The following is a 13,999-nucleotide window of genomic DNA, read 5'->3' on the forward strand; positions in this document are numbered from 1 at the left end:
ACGTACAATCAACATACGAGGATAAATGGGAATCTAAATTACACTATATACAAAGCCCTGCCGAAATAGGTCATCAATTCTTTTTCTTCTCGGCTTCTTCTTGAAGTTCGTCCTTGGTCTTCCCACCAACTTCAAACGGAGCTTCCTCACGAGCTTTGTCAAGCATGTTCTTAATGCCTTGAGCAGTCAATGCAGCCTACGCGCAGATGTTAGTCTCTTCTTGTCATTTCCTTTTGAATCACATACGCCTAAGCACTGCTTGTATTCATCCCATAAATCTTCGCACTCATTTTGTAGCTTGGGTCTTATTAGATTAGTCATCACTTTATATTGATTAACATACTCCTTTTCCTTTTAAAAACTCTGCAGATAAGTTAACACTCAGAAAAGAAAGACTTCACAGATTTCAAATGCTTACTTTCGCTGTACCAATCATTGAAACATTCGTCGTACTTTGTCTTTGCCTCATTACATTCAGGTGCAAAACTTGCAGACATGCTATTTCCCATCAACAAAAGTAAATAATAGAACTAAATGTGTGTATTTTGTTAAATAGTAAGGCCGCTTTGGTCAAGATCAAAGTACTTCCCGACGTTCTGTTCGTGTTGGGAGTTTGATCTCTGAATATTTTGCCGCACAATTTTTTATTAAGGAAACCAGTCTTCACATGCGTCAAGTCGTTTCGAGGTTTCCAAGTATAATATAGAGAAACAATGTCGAAACCGCAATCAACAAGCGATCCGGTTTTAGAAGAGTACAATTCGCGTGTGTTTTCTGCTGTGCTTAAAACAACTCAGGCTGCGTCTGCGCTGGCAGCAAAGGACTTGCATTACATCAAAACTACGACTCCTGATGCCACGACAAAAATTGACTTGCTGGCCGAAAGGTTGCTTGGGATTGCTAATTCATTACTAACTGCGGTCGGGGCTAAAGATGGCGTTCAAAACGTTGAACAATTAGCTGAGAGATGGGATAAAGTGTCTGATGTGAATGATAAACTGTTTGAGAAAACTGTGAGCTGTCTGACTGTTTTGATTTGATAACAATGATTGACTTGTTTTAAGGACACTTACCTCGACTTGTTCGTGAGCAACAAAACGGATTTAAAACCAACTCTCGATGTAACTGCAACCGTGCCAGCTCAAACGATCACAAAGAAACGGAAGCGATTCCCTCAACCATTGGTTAACTTGGAACGGCCACAGTTGAAGTTTGATTCTAAGCCAGACAACTATGACACTACGCCATTTACACCACTTCTAACCAGCAAACCACACGCGATGGAGACGCTCGAAGAATCGCTCAAACGATCATACCCAAATAAAGACGGAATGGAGGTGTATCAAAATCCATATACATACGAGATTGAGCACTCAAAGTATCCGAAATCAATGAAGAAACCTTCGAAGCCAATAGAAGCTATGCCGTTGGAGACTACTTCAGCAATCTGGGTAGACACTCCGGCACTTTTACGGTCAATGCTCAGAGATTTGAAAAATGAACGTGAAATTGCTGTGGACTTGGAGCATCACGACACATTTTCATACCGAGGATTTGTCTGCTTGATGCAGATCAGTACAAGATCACAGGACTATGTGATTGACACGCTCGTTCTACGAAAAGAGTTGGAAGTCCTTAATGTAGCGTTTACTGACCCCAAAATTATTAAAGTCTTTCATGGCGCTGCATCGGATGTGATCTGGCTTCAACGTGATTTCGGACTGTACATTGTGAACATGTTTGATACGTACCATGCTGCTAGGGTCCTAAACCTCGAGGGCAAGAGTCTACAGTTTTTGCTGGACAGGTACTGCTCTTTCCAAGCGTCTAAAGAGTATCAGCTTGCGGACTGGCGAGTCAGGCCATTGACTAAGCCGATGCTAGAATACGCTCGATGCGACACCCATTTCTTGCTGGTACTGTACGACAAGCTAAGAAATCAGTTATTGGCCAACGGCGAAGAAAACTTGGAAGCAGTACTTGCAAACTCGCGAAAGGAGTCCATGCGGACATACGAACGAGAAGTTTATGACCCGCAATCAGGGTCTGGTCCAAGTGGTTGGCAAGGACTTGCTAAACGGTGGGCGCTTAGTGATGATTTACTTCCGCTGTTGAAGGAACTTTGTCACTGGCGCGAGGAGAAATCCAAAGCGGCCGACGTCGGCGTGAACTACGCGCTGTCAAACAACACTGTATTTTCGCTGCTGAAGGCAAAACCGATAGACGTGCCTGGGGTTATGCACGCGATTGGCCGGAACGTGAGCACGGTCGTGCAGGACAATGCAGAAGAGTTGGCCGAGATTATCGCGGATTTTGACCAAGGGATCACGGCTAAACGACATCAAAGTCAACGCAGACCTAGTAAAGTCCAGGCTCTCAAGACTGGTGGGATTGCTGATAAGCTACGTGAGGGTAGGCAGGAAGAGGACGAGACACTTACTATTAGGCGTGCTGCATTAGCTGACGAATTGTTTGACTCACCGATCAATCAATTGACCGTGACCAAACAATCTACATTTTGGGGTGGAATACTTGATGCAACTTCTTAAAACTACAATATAATTTAGTAAACAAAGCTATTTACTGTAAAATCTAATTTTTTCATAATTATGGACATGCAGTTCCAATAACGCCATAGCTTGTGAATAGCCTGATACCCAAAATAAATGCGAACTTTATAAACCCGGACCGATATGCAAATCTAAACCATGAAAGACTCTCCACATCCACATTCGCCTTTGATGTTAGGATTGTGGAACACGAACCTGTTGCTAAGTTTCTCATCAACCCAATCCATTTCACTTCCAATGATGCTGAACAACGCCTTTGAGTCAATCAGCACCTTGACGCCATCCTGAATGACTTCTTCGTCAAACTTTCCTGGCTTGTCAACATATTCAAGATGGTACTGCAGACCAGAACAGCCACGATTTCGAACTCCGATTCGTAACAGCTTCGGTTCAGGTTTATTTAATAAGTCGCGGATGTGGGCAAGAGCATTAGGTGTCAGACTTAAAGCAGCCTTTCTTGGCTTGAACTTGCGGTAGGTCTTCTTTTCGGGAGCTGACGATGGTGCAGCCACAGTCTTTTCTTGCGCAACTGGTGATGTGGAACCGACCTTTGCTTGACCGAGTGCCTTTGCCAGTTCATCTTTTGATGGCGGGTTCTCGGAATCGAAAATCGAGCTCAGAAACTCTGATTCAGAAATACTAGTATTGTTCTCACCCAATCCATGTCGACGCCATTTAGGCAAAGCTGATGCATCGAAATGTGGGACAGCAACGGTTGCGTGTGGATGAGTCTGGAGATGTCTTCGGAAAGCAATGCGGGTAAGTGGAATTGCCATCTTAGTTGATGAAGTTGATAATCGTAATAAGGACATTTTTGTGTAAACTTATATAAAATTGAATCGAATGCAAATCTATCAAATTGATGTGTTGTTCGTATTGATATAGAAGAGTAAGATAGAAGAAAGTGGAGGATGAAGTGTTTTAAAGAGAGCATCGGGTCCACGGAGTTGTCCCCCAATTGACACTCGGGTATTTCCAGCCAGTCAGATGACGTCTAATGTAAGCATTTACATATACGTAAATGTCTGTGTTTTTATGCCACAAATGTAATATGTAGCTTATAAATCTGTATGACATAGATGCAATAAAACTTTGTTTTATGGCATATACATGAAAGCACGCTACTTATAATTTCACTAACAGGAAAAAGAATGTGGGCGGCAACAACAAATCCCCAATTTCTGATTTCAATGAGAGAAGAAACTATTTATAAGCTGATTTTAAGAAAGTTATAGGAGGATACTAGTATAGAAGACAAGATAGTAATGACGTGAATTACTTGTTAATACTAATTAAAGAATTATATTTAAGACACGACAAAGTACAGAAAGATCTGATAAGAAAATGTCCTTACAAAGCAAGATCAACGATTCACTAGACAGTTCACCTTAGGCAATCTGATTACGCAGGATTTATTCTATTTAGGAGTACGTTTATTGGCTCTAGTCTGTGCTTTATTAAATTCATGTGGATTTTACTGGCCAATTATAAATGTCCCAATTAAAGTATCATCTTATCTTATCTGATCATCTGTAACTTAATACTCTGTGGTATGATACATCGATTCCAGACTGTTTGCGTAGTTTACGTACGTTTTGTATATTTAAATATATCTTTATATATTTCTAAAATACTATGCTCTTTCCCGTAAAATAAGCCTGCTCATGACTAAACCTGACCCGATAGACGCCGTAAATAACCGAAAAAACCTTCAAATCTATACTTTCTTTTTCAATGCCAAATACTCAGCAAACAGCAGATGCTCCTTTGAAGATTTGTACCGTCTCAAAGTTATCGGCAGGCTTTTCCAGGCAGAACCATGGTACCCGGCCTTATTCACAAGACTTTCGATTGTCTCTTCTTTGGTTCTAAAATGCTCTGGCGGAACGTCCGGTAAGTACGTTGCTGAATATCGTCGGCCGTTCGCTATAAATGAAATCCTTATGCCATGCACTCCCCATTCCCAGTCCATAGGCCCTTCGGCGTCCTCGAAATCACAAAGAAGCGAGACACTGATTCTGTTAGTCTGCTTTTAAAATGTTGGCTAAATGATGTCATACCCGCATTCCAGGGAGGATAACTCTCTGACTGATATGGGATTAAACCGAGTGTCGTCAAACGCACTAAAAACTGTTAATAAACAGTCTTATTCAGTGACGTTTTAAGCACGTACGCGATCTTCGCATAGTTCTTTAATCCTTTCTCTAATGGCTGAGGTTCAAATGTGCCAATACAACCTCTCAGTCTTGATTCCCCACGTATGACGATATTCCATGTAACAAACAATGGGTATAGCTCACTATCACTCTTGACCACGTCACTATAACCGACCGAACCTGCGGATGACACCGACGAGCCATCAGAGTCAGACAGATTCAGCTTTGACATGGCCTGCTCAAATTTAATCAACGGCGTCGCATTACGGTTCTCAAGCTGTGACACGATAATGTCAAAACAGAACGCACATTGGGCCTTTGTTGCCATTTTAAAGTATTTTGGACTCGCTACGATTCAAGGTCGAAGTTACGAAGTGTGTGAGAACAATTTAAGATTTTAAGGTTTGTTCGCTGATTGGGACTTTTGAATGCCATGACGCGATTTACAAAGCTCAAAACGAAATTTATTTTTTGTATAGATTTTCTTATAATTTTTTAGCATTTTATATTTAGTTATTTTGGATTTTTTTATTGGAAAGAGAAAATGGCAGATTCAATTGATAGTTCATTATCAAGAAAAGTCAAAGACACAGTATGTCAATTGAGTTATGAACAGTTCAGGCTGCTTATGTAAATTAGACAGCAGGATTCGTTGGTGGTGCAGTGCAGGTATTAATTGGTAAGAGATTGTATAAGTGCAATGATTTCATGCTAAATGTTTAGGCCAACCATTCGATCTTGTTAAGGTCCGCCTACAAACAGGCCAGTTCAAAACTCCGTTAGAAGCATTTCGCAGGACCTTGGCTGCTGAAGGCCCATTAGCATTTTACAAAGGCACGGCGTCTCCTCTAGTCGGTGTCGGTGTGTGTGTGTCTGTTCAATTCTACGCATTCCATGAAGCACGACGATACTTGTTGTCATCAAGCGACAGAGCACAACTCACACTCCCCCAATTTTACATTGCAGGCGCAATCGCAGGTATAGCCAACAGTCCTATCGCAGGCCCGGTAGAGCAGATTAGAATTTTGCTGCAGACACAAAAGCATGATAACAAACTGTACAACGGACCTACAGACGCGGTCAAGAAAATCTTCAAGTCCGACGGACTCGGTGGCATCTTTCGCGGGCAAGGCATCACGTTACTGCGTGAAGCACAGGCCTATGGTTTATGGTTTCTCACTTTCGAGTTTTTGATGAAAGAGCTACAAGCGTACAGTGGTATCAAGCGAGACGAAATTCCGGCATGGAAACTGGCCGCGTGCGGTGCACTGGCGGGCGAGGTGCTCTGGCTGGGTTCATACCCTCTTGACGTGATCAAGAGCAAAATCCAGAGTGACAAGTTTGGCAAAGACGCAGTTTACAAAGGTGCGATTGATGCCGCGAAGCAGACGTGGCGCACGGCAGGTCTCGCAGGATTTTGGAAAGGCTTGGTACCAACCTTGCTACGGGCCACGCCTTGCAGCGCGGGCACGTTTGCAAGCGTCGAGCTCACAATGAGATTGCTGGGCTAACAACACATTTTATTAAACATTATGCTCTGTTTGAATGACATAGGTAGGAATGTCGGCCTATTGTATAGTACAAAGGTTTTTTGCAGTTATAAATGAACACTACTGATGATTGGCACGGGGAACAAACTGCCCCGTCAACAGTAATGAAATGACTCTGAACGATAAATAGTGTCTTTGGATCCGTCGACTTAAAAGTAAATACTGATGAAACATTGCTGTGACAGGTAATGGCAGTGGCTAAAAAGTAAGTTAAATAAAAGTCCATATAGAACATACAGAAAAAAGTACCTTAAGACGAATATACACGGTATCAGGAGGATTCGTTTCCGCATCAAACATAACATCAAACTCAATACCACCAGGTAACCGTTTAGAGTCTTTTAATCGCAACATGATTGCAAACAGCGGGAAATGGTTCAAAAGCACAAGCGAGCTCTCGAGCATCGCGTTCAATACAATAATGCCAAACCGCGCACTCGCAAACGCAAGGTAAAATACTAACACGGTTGGAAGCAGAAACGTAAGCAGCGTGAACAGCAATGTGCCAATCAGAAGCTGGTCGAGATCATAATCACAAGAATCGATACGGTTGCGAAGCACGTTTCGTCTTTTGCCCCGAAATAAATGAAACAACGAAACAAGAACCGTCAATTGCCAATTATATATCCGGGCAGACACAAGATAGCAAGAATAAATTTGAATCGTGAGAAAAGATATCAAATCTGCAATCATGGCGATCGAAAAAGTTGCTCCCACAAAACTGGACATACCAATCATGTACACTATAATTGACAAAAACGGTCGAAATGTACGAAGATAACCTGTCGTTGTTAAGTAGATATTCATTCAAAATCACCGTAAACTTACCACCCCAGAAATCAATAACCCACAAAAACAGTTCACCAAAAAATGCACCAAGCTCATTGTTAAGCTTCAAACCACCAGGCCAATTCATCAACCACCCTATTGTTTTCCTCAAACCAGTAGTCAATAACTCCTATGCCTTGTGAGCCAAATCCACCACATCAATAACTAACTTACATCAATGCAAAAGTCAATAAATGACACAAGGTGCTCCTTGTTGTCAATTATATACGCGCCAACAGCCGCTCCAATGATGATGTCGTTGGCAACAAGCCACAAGCTGTTGTAAAATCGGATATACTCCGGATGGAACGTAGTCTTTGTAAATAGATCTCGCTTTTGATCCCGAAGCTTCATGTACTGTACAGGCCAGTGACAAGCCTGCTGCAGCCGCAGATCAATTTGCTGTACTAAGAACGTTAGTTTAAACTTATTCTATGACATGCCACTTACTGGTTGCAGACATGTCAGTCAAGGCTGGAATGTTTGCTCTTGGCTGCCACTCTATAATAAACTGGATAGTCCCCGCCACAGCTTTTAACGCGACCACAATCCCAATAACCACCCATTTCAGAAAACACGAAACAATGCGACCCACAGACCGGGTTATTTCACACATCTTCGCCGTGCCTGGTTTAAAAGCTTGGACGATTGGCGACATGAAACCTCGAGACTCTGCAGCGTTCAGCGAAGCAGCCGAAATGGCTTGTTGCAATAACAATCCAAGCTCATACGACATATTGATTTCGTTGATCCAAATGTTGATGCATTTCTCTGTGTCGCTCAGAAAAAACCCAAACACCTGATGTTGTTTCATCCGTTCGACCAAATCTTTCCGTTTTTTTTGTTCTTTTATCTCGCTGTCATCTATCACCGCAATCTCCCTATTGTCAAGGTCGAGCGTGATTGGTAAGTATGAGAAATACTGAAGTCGACGTGGTATCGGTCGTTGATAAAAAATAATTTGGAATGACATTGGAGAAGACCTGCTGTGACCATTATTCAAACTCGAATCTTTTAGAGGTAAACTACCAGCGGTGGGAAATTCTTGCGACGTAAACGTAGGCTGACCTGAAGCGTCTTGATGGACCCGTAGTGGCATCTGATGCTCTTCGCTGGAGTTTAATGTACCGACAGCCATAAGCTTTGAAGGGTCATAGGCTCCCTGTAAGCTTGCACACTCGTACAATGTACCTTCCAAAGTTTCTTTTCGGCCGAGAATTCCACTCACAGTAGCAATCTGGCTATTAATAACTTTCAAACAAAAAAAAACAGAAACACACATCAACATTCGGAAATATTGCAATGATCACAAAGTCGGACTTGGAGTTGCGAAACCCCACTAGAACTGATGGCGCAATTGGCAACTCCGGCGAATTGGGTACACAGTCAGTAGGCCAGAACACACGAGTGACAAACGGATGAACAGCTGCTTCTTTCACCGCAGCCTTAACTCGAGTTCTATAGTCAAATATTTTGCTGTAATTATACGTTATATTCGACGTTGTGTCTTTTCCCGTACGATACGTATGCGTTGTACTGCTCTTTGATATGCCTTGCTGCAACCGCGGACTTCCATCTCTTAAAACATGCGGATCACCTGGAAACCCGGTCTCTTCTGTCGGCGAACTAGTCGAGGACACTGGCACCGAGCGAGCACCAGATATGCCTCCTCTGGTCAAGGTTACCGGCGTAGCTGGCAGATCGAGATGCAAACCCAGGTTGCGTTGACTGCGGTCACGATATCCATTCGCACCTTTGTTGGAAACCGTGGCGTCATTTGTTAAGCTGGACGCCATGATATTTAAAAGCTCCCACGACGTCGAAGTTGGTCTCTTGCTGATATGACGACGCGATGAGATGTCAGATTCTGAATTGTTTAGACACTACATCTGTCATACACGTATACAACTTACCTTTTCCGACTCACTGATGGCCGTTTTCCACACTAAAAGAAATATGGCTAGCAGTATGAGCGTAAGCCCGCTGAATGCTTGAATGAACCTGACCTGTGTATTCGTCAATTCCGTCTCGCAAAGCATTGTCACAATCTGAATTTCATACCAGAATACCGGTTTCCCAAGTAAAAACAACAAACCTGGAAATTATTTGAATAAGGCAAAATTTGTGAAAGATGTAACCGAATAGAGACAGTATCAGTGACAGGACTAGGATAGGAGTGTAGTGCATTTAGGCCAAAGTCGATGGAATTTGCATTATTTTAACAAGCAGTAAAGTCAATTACACTAAATGTATCAAAAACTACCTTTCAGATGTTTTTATATTTAATAAAAAGAGGCTTTGCTTTTAGTATTTATGAACAGATGAGATTGCTTTCTCATGGGAACTTGCGAGAAGGGCTAGGGCTATCATACATCAGTATCATCTGCCTTCATAAATGAAGCAGTAACGAGAAAAGCGAGCACAGTAAACAATAAGGTGGATTTATATGTGGTTCTTAAGTGAAATAGTGAATATGTTTTATAGTCCCAACGTATGCACTTCATTGAGTACTATTCACCTGATTCGTTGTCTATATACAAGTCATGTCTCCCGTTTTCTTAGTCTAGACACCTCTTTCTAAGCATTTGGTAATAATCTCTTGATTCTTTTGATATGATTTCCTTTTCCAGGTCCATTAGCATATCCACCTTTGCTAGCCCTTGAAAGCATTGCTCTTCTCCAGCCGAGATTTCCATGCTTTACTCCAATCGGTCCCTACCTCGAATATTAGCAAAATTATAAGCGTAACTATAGCTAATTTAAACTGACATGCTTGTAACTGCCGTGATTGGTTTTATGCCAACGAGCTTGTGCACCTTTATGAGTCTTGATACGGTATTGTCGCGGTGGCATTGTAGATTTAAAGCGCGACAGGATTGTGCTTTGAAACGATGCTGGAGCCTGAATTGCTGTGCGCAAAAATGACGCACCGTTTAATATCCGCGGTCGTAGTAATTGAAGAAGCGTCATGGGTTGGAATCGTCTGATGTTAGACCTTGAATATCGGGGAAAGTGAACTTCACGAAAATTGTTTACGCGAGCCGCACCACCTTTCAATCATCGAAATCGTGAATTTGAACAGCGGAAGCAAGTTTGGTCCGTATCTGGGATATTGACAATTAATCTGCCTACAGACACTCAGAAATGAATGAAAGCAATCATAAAAGAAAAAAAGAGGGAAACCCATCAGGCAAGAACAAGGACAAATTAAAGAAAGTAAAGGTAAGCAATGAAATTGACATGCCAAATGTGTGCCTGCTTAGCTCGCAACAGTACTGGAGAACTGCTTCATCTGTCATACATCCTGGTGTATCAGGTATATTTGCTACGTGTAATCGGAATAAAGAGAGTCAATGCACTCAAGAATTGCTTACATTATTCAATGAGGTTGGGATATCATACAGTGAACCAACGAACTTATCTGATCTGCTAGGAAGCAGAATTACTATATGATTTGGCTGGAGATAATGCCGCGAGTGACTTAGAACATAGTGAGGTAGAAATTGAGACATCTATATCGAAAGAACTAGCTGGTCTCGAGAAATCAAAAAATTCCAAACTGTTTACGCCTGTCACCATTGATTGCGAGTGTGGTGTGTTTATACATTAGTTACAAAGCTACGACAACAACTGACAAAACACAGTCCGATTTTTTCGAACAAAAAAGCCGATAGAGCCGGTCTCTTTCATACACAACATTTGCGAAAAAGCAATGACTTCTGCGACTAAGGCCACCCGACATACGTTACGACTATCACCCGTAACATTGACCGCTTCAGCTAATGAAGATGATTTGCGAGCGCTTGCCAAAACCGTGCTGGCTCCGCATTTTCACCGAGAAAATCAAGATCCCGTGAAGGTAATTTAGAATCTACCCTGAATGCAACTAAACTGACATGCAGTTCGCCATTCGACCGACAATACGAAACCATACCACGTTGACTCGAGACCAAATTATTCAGATTGTTGCCTCAGAGGTCGGAGCGCCTCACAAGGTAGACCTCACAAAGTACGATTTGCTAATTATTGTTGAGTGTTTCAAGGTATGAATGAAGTGGCATTGCATAATTGACAAACTGACATAAATTAGAACATTATAGGACTGAGCATCGTGGCTGATTTTGAAAAATTTAAACGGTTTAATTTACAACAGATTTTTGAGTTCAGTTCAAATGCAAAGAATGACAAGGAGGACGGCAAAAAAGACAACGGCAACAACAAATAATTTTGTATAGTACTTCAAAAGTTATTGGACTCTTTTGCTAAAATACACACTTAAGAATAAAAATACACAACTCTGAAAGAATCCAACCCACACTGGCACGCGATATGCCAAATTAACTTATACCAAGATGATCCACATATTGTACAAAAACTTACTTCCGCCGCTTTTCCTCCTTCAACGTCCTTATTGATTTGGCCAGAGTCAGTCGTAGCTTTTGCTGCGCTGCCGCCTCATTCTTCATATTTCGCAGCCGTATGGCCGCTATTATCATATGACCTACAACCTTGAGTGTAGGGCGTTTGTCACGATGCTTCTTCTCGGGGTATATTCCCATTTGCTCCAACATGTACAGATTTGCTTGATTGCTGTTCCTGTTAGTACCTCTGCCAGCTCTATAAAGTCAAGAACTTACCAGGACTCAAAATTATTGATTTGAAGTAAGAAAAACCGCTTCATGAAAGTCAGGTCTAGTCGCAATCCATGCTCTCGCACATTTTTCGCGCGCAAGTACTGAATTTGCATAACCATACCCTTTAGCTCTGCCTGATGCTGCTTCTTCAGCCGTGTTATTTGAGCCTGATCAGCTAATTTGTCAAGCTGCTTAACACTGCTGTCCTGCTCTATACGTAAACGCTGAATAGCAGAGACAAGTCTATCTCGTTCATCCTGCACTCTCACTAATTGCGTGCGAAGCGTAGATATCTCACGTGCTGAGTCATCACGACCGGCAATCTCGTCATCCGCACGCTCCAGTCGGTCTTGTAAGTCTTTTATAGCCTCCTCGCGTTCCCGCGATGACTGCTTGAGCGCTTTCAACTGCGAATCTAACGACTTGTTCTGCTTCGTCAATGCAGCTATTTTGTGAATGGCACCCTGCTTCTGCTCAACTTCGTCTTCTATCTGTTTCTGATACATCCCAGCTTTTCTTGAATCGGTACTTGATACTTGCAAAGAAGCTATTTCCCGACGAAGCTCTTCTATAGTCCCATCTTTCTTGTCAAGCGCCTTCTCAAGCGTAATAACCTCTTCTTGAAGTTCTAACAGAGTACCATTCAAATCAGGGTCGGCTAAGTCATTCGATTCAAACTTGCTTAACTTTGTCGTTTCGTTGTTTTTGTGGGCTTGTTCCACCCTAGACTGTAGTTCTTGCCTAGACTGTTCCAGTGCCGTATTTTTTAATTCCAGGCTCTTAATGGTCTTCTCGGCCTTGTCTGTTCTCTCCATCTCGGCCATTGCCTGTGCTCTTGCTTGTTCAAGCTCTGCTGTCAGTTCTTGAATTTGCTGTTGTAGTTTAAATGCTTCGCTGTCAATTGGCTTCTGATTTGACCCCTCATGCTCGTCAGATTGTAATGATTCAACCGTGTCCTGGAGCTCTTCAATTTGTAGTTCAGCTTCCTTCAACCGTTCAGTCATTTTCTTCTGCATTATTTTTAGTCTCAAGTTAAAATGGACCCTACGAGTATCTTACTAATTCATCTTCCGTGGCTTCTAATTTGCTGGTAAGAGTGACATTTTCCTCAGTCAGTACCTCGAGTTCCGACTCCAAGCTCTCGATTTTCGATCTCATATCATCAGCGTCTGAATCACCAACATCTGTCTGCTCTAACTGTGTTTTGTACTCTTGCACTTCCTCTTGCAACCTGTCAATCTCTGCACGAGCGTCAATTAAGTTGTCATTTGCTCTCCTCTTGTCTTCTAACAGCTCTGCTAGTCGCATTTTTTGATCCTCTGTTAATTCATTGTGGTTTGATAAATCTTCAGCAATATTAGTAGTCAAATGATTGACTTTAGTTTGTGATTCGTTGAGTTGCTTCCGAAGCTGGGCCAGCTCTGATCTCATCCTGACTTGCTCTGCCTTCATCTCAACATTTTGCTGCAGAGTTCCAGATAATTCTTCTGGGGAGCCTGCTTTTAATTGTTGCATCAAAAAGTAAATTCGTAGCTTTAAACCAAAGTTCTCTTTATTAATCTCGTCAATTGCCTTTTCTTGTTCGCGTAATGTGAGCATATTCTCGCCTGAGGATCCGCGCGTAGGAACAGGAGTCGACGTTTCACTGGCCAGTCGATTTGGTTGCTGCATGCTGGTCTGCGTAATGTCCTCCATACTGGCAGAAAAATCCTCATCAGCTGCATTTTGTGGTAAACCTGGCGAGTTTTTGGGGATCTGAGGCTCTTGCATGTTTAGCCCTGTCATATTTGTTTTCCTTCCTCCTCTAAACGCACTTTGCAAAACCGGAGTAAATTCCCGTTCGTTGAACATTCCTTGTTGATTTGTTAAATTTGTAAATACAGCACGACGTGCCGGAGTTTGCTGTAACTTTGAATCTGAAGCACTTTTTGACAACACAAGTTTGCTTGATACAGGCGCGACAAAAGACGCTTCACGATTCAAAAGCGATAAATCAGCATCATCAAAAACCACGGTTTTAGTTTCTGTCCGATCTCTTGATCCGGTCGGCATTGTGGGCTTGTACTCTCAATTTGAGTCAACAAAAATGTAGTGTTGACGTATCTGACAAAGTTTACGCGCATTGTTGTCATGGCAACTAGTGCACAACCCTAACATCAATCTGCTTGTTCTCCGTTCTAAAATATACGCCTAGTCAGCTGAACATAACGGAATGCTTTGTTTCTTATCAGCGGCCAATCACCGCCCGCTTTGACTTTGTG

The 13,999-nt window shown here is 42.3% G+C and overlaps 9 protein-coding genes across 9 annotated transcripts; 3 read left to right on the plus strand and 6 right to left on the minus strand.

Moving 5' to 3' along the window:
* Positions 1–14: 14 nt before the first annotated feature.
* On the minus strand, positions 15–741 carry V1512DRAFT_264069 (uncharacterized protein). The gene is made up of 4 exons (XM_066916608.1): positions 419–741; positions 344–363; positions 247–297; positions 15–196 (listed from the first exon to the last, which is right to left on the minus strand). Exons 1-4 carry the CDS (start codon positions 507–509, stop codon positions 74–76), a joined length of 285 nt encoding a protein of 94 aa, XP_066770915.1. The 5' UTR covers positions 510–741; the 3' UTR covers positions 15–73.
* On the plus strand, positions 657–2,574 carry V1512DRAFT_291735 (ribonuclease H-like domain-containing protein). Its single transcript, XM_066918264.1, has 2 exons — positions 657–1,013; positions 1,065–2,574. The coding sequence occupies exons 1-2, from the start codon at positions 714–716 to the stop codon at positions 2,547–2,549; spliced, it is 1,785 nt and encodes a 594-aa protein (XP_066770916.1). The 5' UTR covers positions 657–713; the 3' UTR covers positions 2,550–2,574.
* On the minus strand, positions 2,531–3,458 carry V1512DRAFT_264072 (uncharacterized protein). Its single transcript, XM_066916609.1, has one exon. It carries the CDS (start codon positions 3,380–3,382, stop codon positions 2,702–2,704), a length of 681 nt encoding a protein of 226 aa, XP_066770917.1. The 5' UTR covers positions 3,383–3,458; the 3' UTR covers positions 2,531–2,701.
* A 745-nt stretch (positions 3,459–4,203) lies between these two features.
* On the minus strand, positions 4,204–5,100 carry V1512DRAFT_264074 (AMMECR1 domain-containing protein). Its single transcript, XM_066916610.1, has 3 exons — positions 4,744–5,100; positions 4,631–4,693; positions 4,204–4,582 (listed from the first exon to the last, which is right to left on the minus strand). Exons 1-3 carry the CDS (start codon positions 5,052–5,054, stop codon positions 4,288–4,290), a joined length of 669 nt encoding a protein of 222 aa, XP_066770918.1. The 5' UTR covers positions 5,055–5,100; the 3' UTR covers positions 4,204–4,287.
* A 91-nt stretch (positions 5,101–5,191) lies between these two features.
* V1512DRAFT_226540 (mitochondrial carrier domain-containing protein) lies at positions 5,192–6,567 on the plus strand. Its single transcript, XM_066913853.1, has 3 exons — positions 5,192–5,318; positions 5,366–5,405; positions 5,450–6,567. The coding sequence occupies exons 1-3, from the start codon at positions 5,271–5,273 to the stop codon at positions 6,235–6,237; spliced, it is 876 nt and encodes a 291-aa protein (XP_066770919.1). The 5' UTR covers positions 5,192–5,270; the 3' UTR covers positions 6,238–6,567.
* On the minus strand, positions 6,337–8,900 carry V1512DRAFT_248284 (N-acetylglucosaminyl transferase component-domain-containing protein; the record flags this gene model as incomplete). Its single annotated transcript, XM_066914542.1, has 6 exons — positions 6,337–6,474; positions 6,526–7,058; positions 7,105–7,234; positions 7,279–7,511; positions 7,555–8,341; positions 8,385–8,900. The coding sequence occupies 6 exons, from the start codon at positions 8,898–8,900 to the stop codon at positions 6,337–6,339; spliced, it is 2,337 nt and encodes a 778-aa protein (XP_066770920.1).
* A 532-nt stretch (positions 8,901–9,432) lies between these two features.
* Positions 9,433–10,106, minus strand: V1512DRAFT_226544 (uncharacterized protein). The gene is made up of 2 exons (XM_066913854.1): positions 9,874–10,106; positions 9,433–9,819 (listed from the first exon to the last, which is right to left on the minus strand). Exons 1-2 carry the CDS (start codon positions 10,072–10,074, stop codon positions 9,682–9,684), a joined length of 339 nt encoding a protein of 112 aa, XP_066770921.1. The 5' UTR covers positions 10,075–10,106; the 3' UTR covers positions 9,433–9,681.
* Positions 10,100–11,392, plus strand: V1512DRAFT_264084 (uncharacterized protein). Its single transcript, XM_066916611.1, has 6 exons — positions 10,100–10,326; positions 10,378–10,491; positions 10,538–10,697; positions 10,749–10,963; positions 11,007–11,147; positions 11,195–11,392. The coding sequence occupies exons 1-6, from the start codon at positions 10,249–10,251 to the stop codon at positions 11,327–11,329; spliced, it is 843 nt and encodes a 280-aa protein (XP_066770922.1). The 5' UTR covers positions 10,100–10,248; the 3' UTR covers positions 11,330–11,392.
* Positions 11,314–13,882, minus strand: V1512DRAFT_264090 (microtubule associated-domain-containing protein). Its single transcript, XM_066916612.1, has 3 exons — positions 12,798–13,882; positions 11,742–12,748; positions 11,314–11,694 (listed from the first exon to the last, which is right to left on the minus strand). Exons 1-3 carry the CDS (start codon positions 13,788–13,790, stop codon positions 11,481–11,483), a joined length of 2,214 nt encoding a protein of 737 aa, XP_066770923.1. The 5' UTR covers positions 13,791–13,882; the 3' UTR covers positions 11,314–11,480.
* Between the last annotated feature and the right edge of the window lie 117 nt (positions 13,883–13,999).

The sequence above is a fragment of the Lipomyces arxii genome (assembly GCF_038497795.1).
Source record: "Lipomyces arxii strain Phaff 12-163 unplaced genomic scaffold V1512scaffold_10, whole genome shotgun sequence".
In the NCBI taxonomy this organism is placed as follows: Eukaryota; Fungi; Ascomycota; class Lipomycetes; order Lipomycetales; family Lipomycetaceae; genus Lipomyces; species Lipomyces arxii.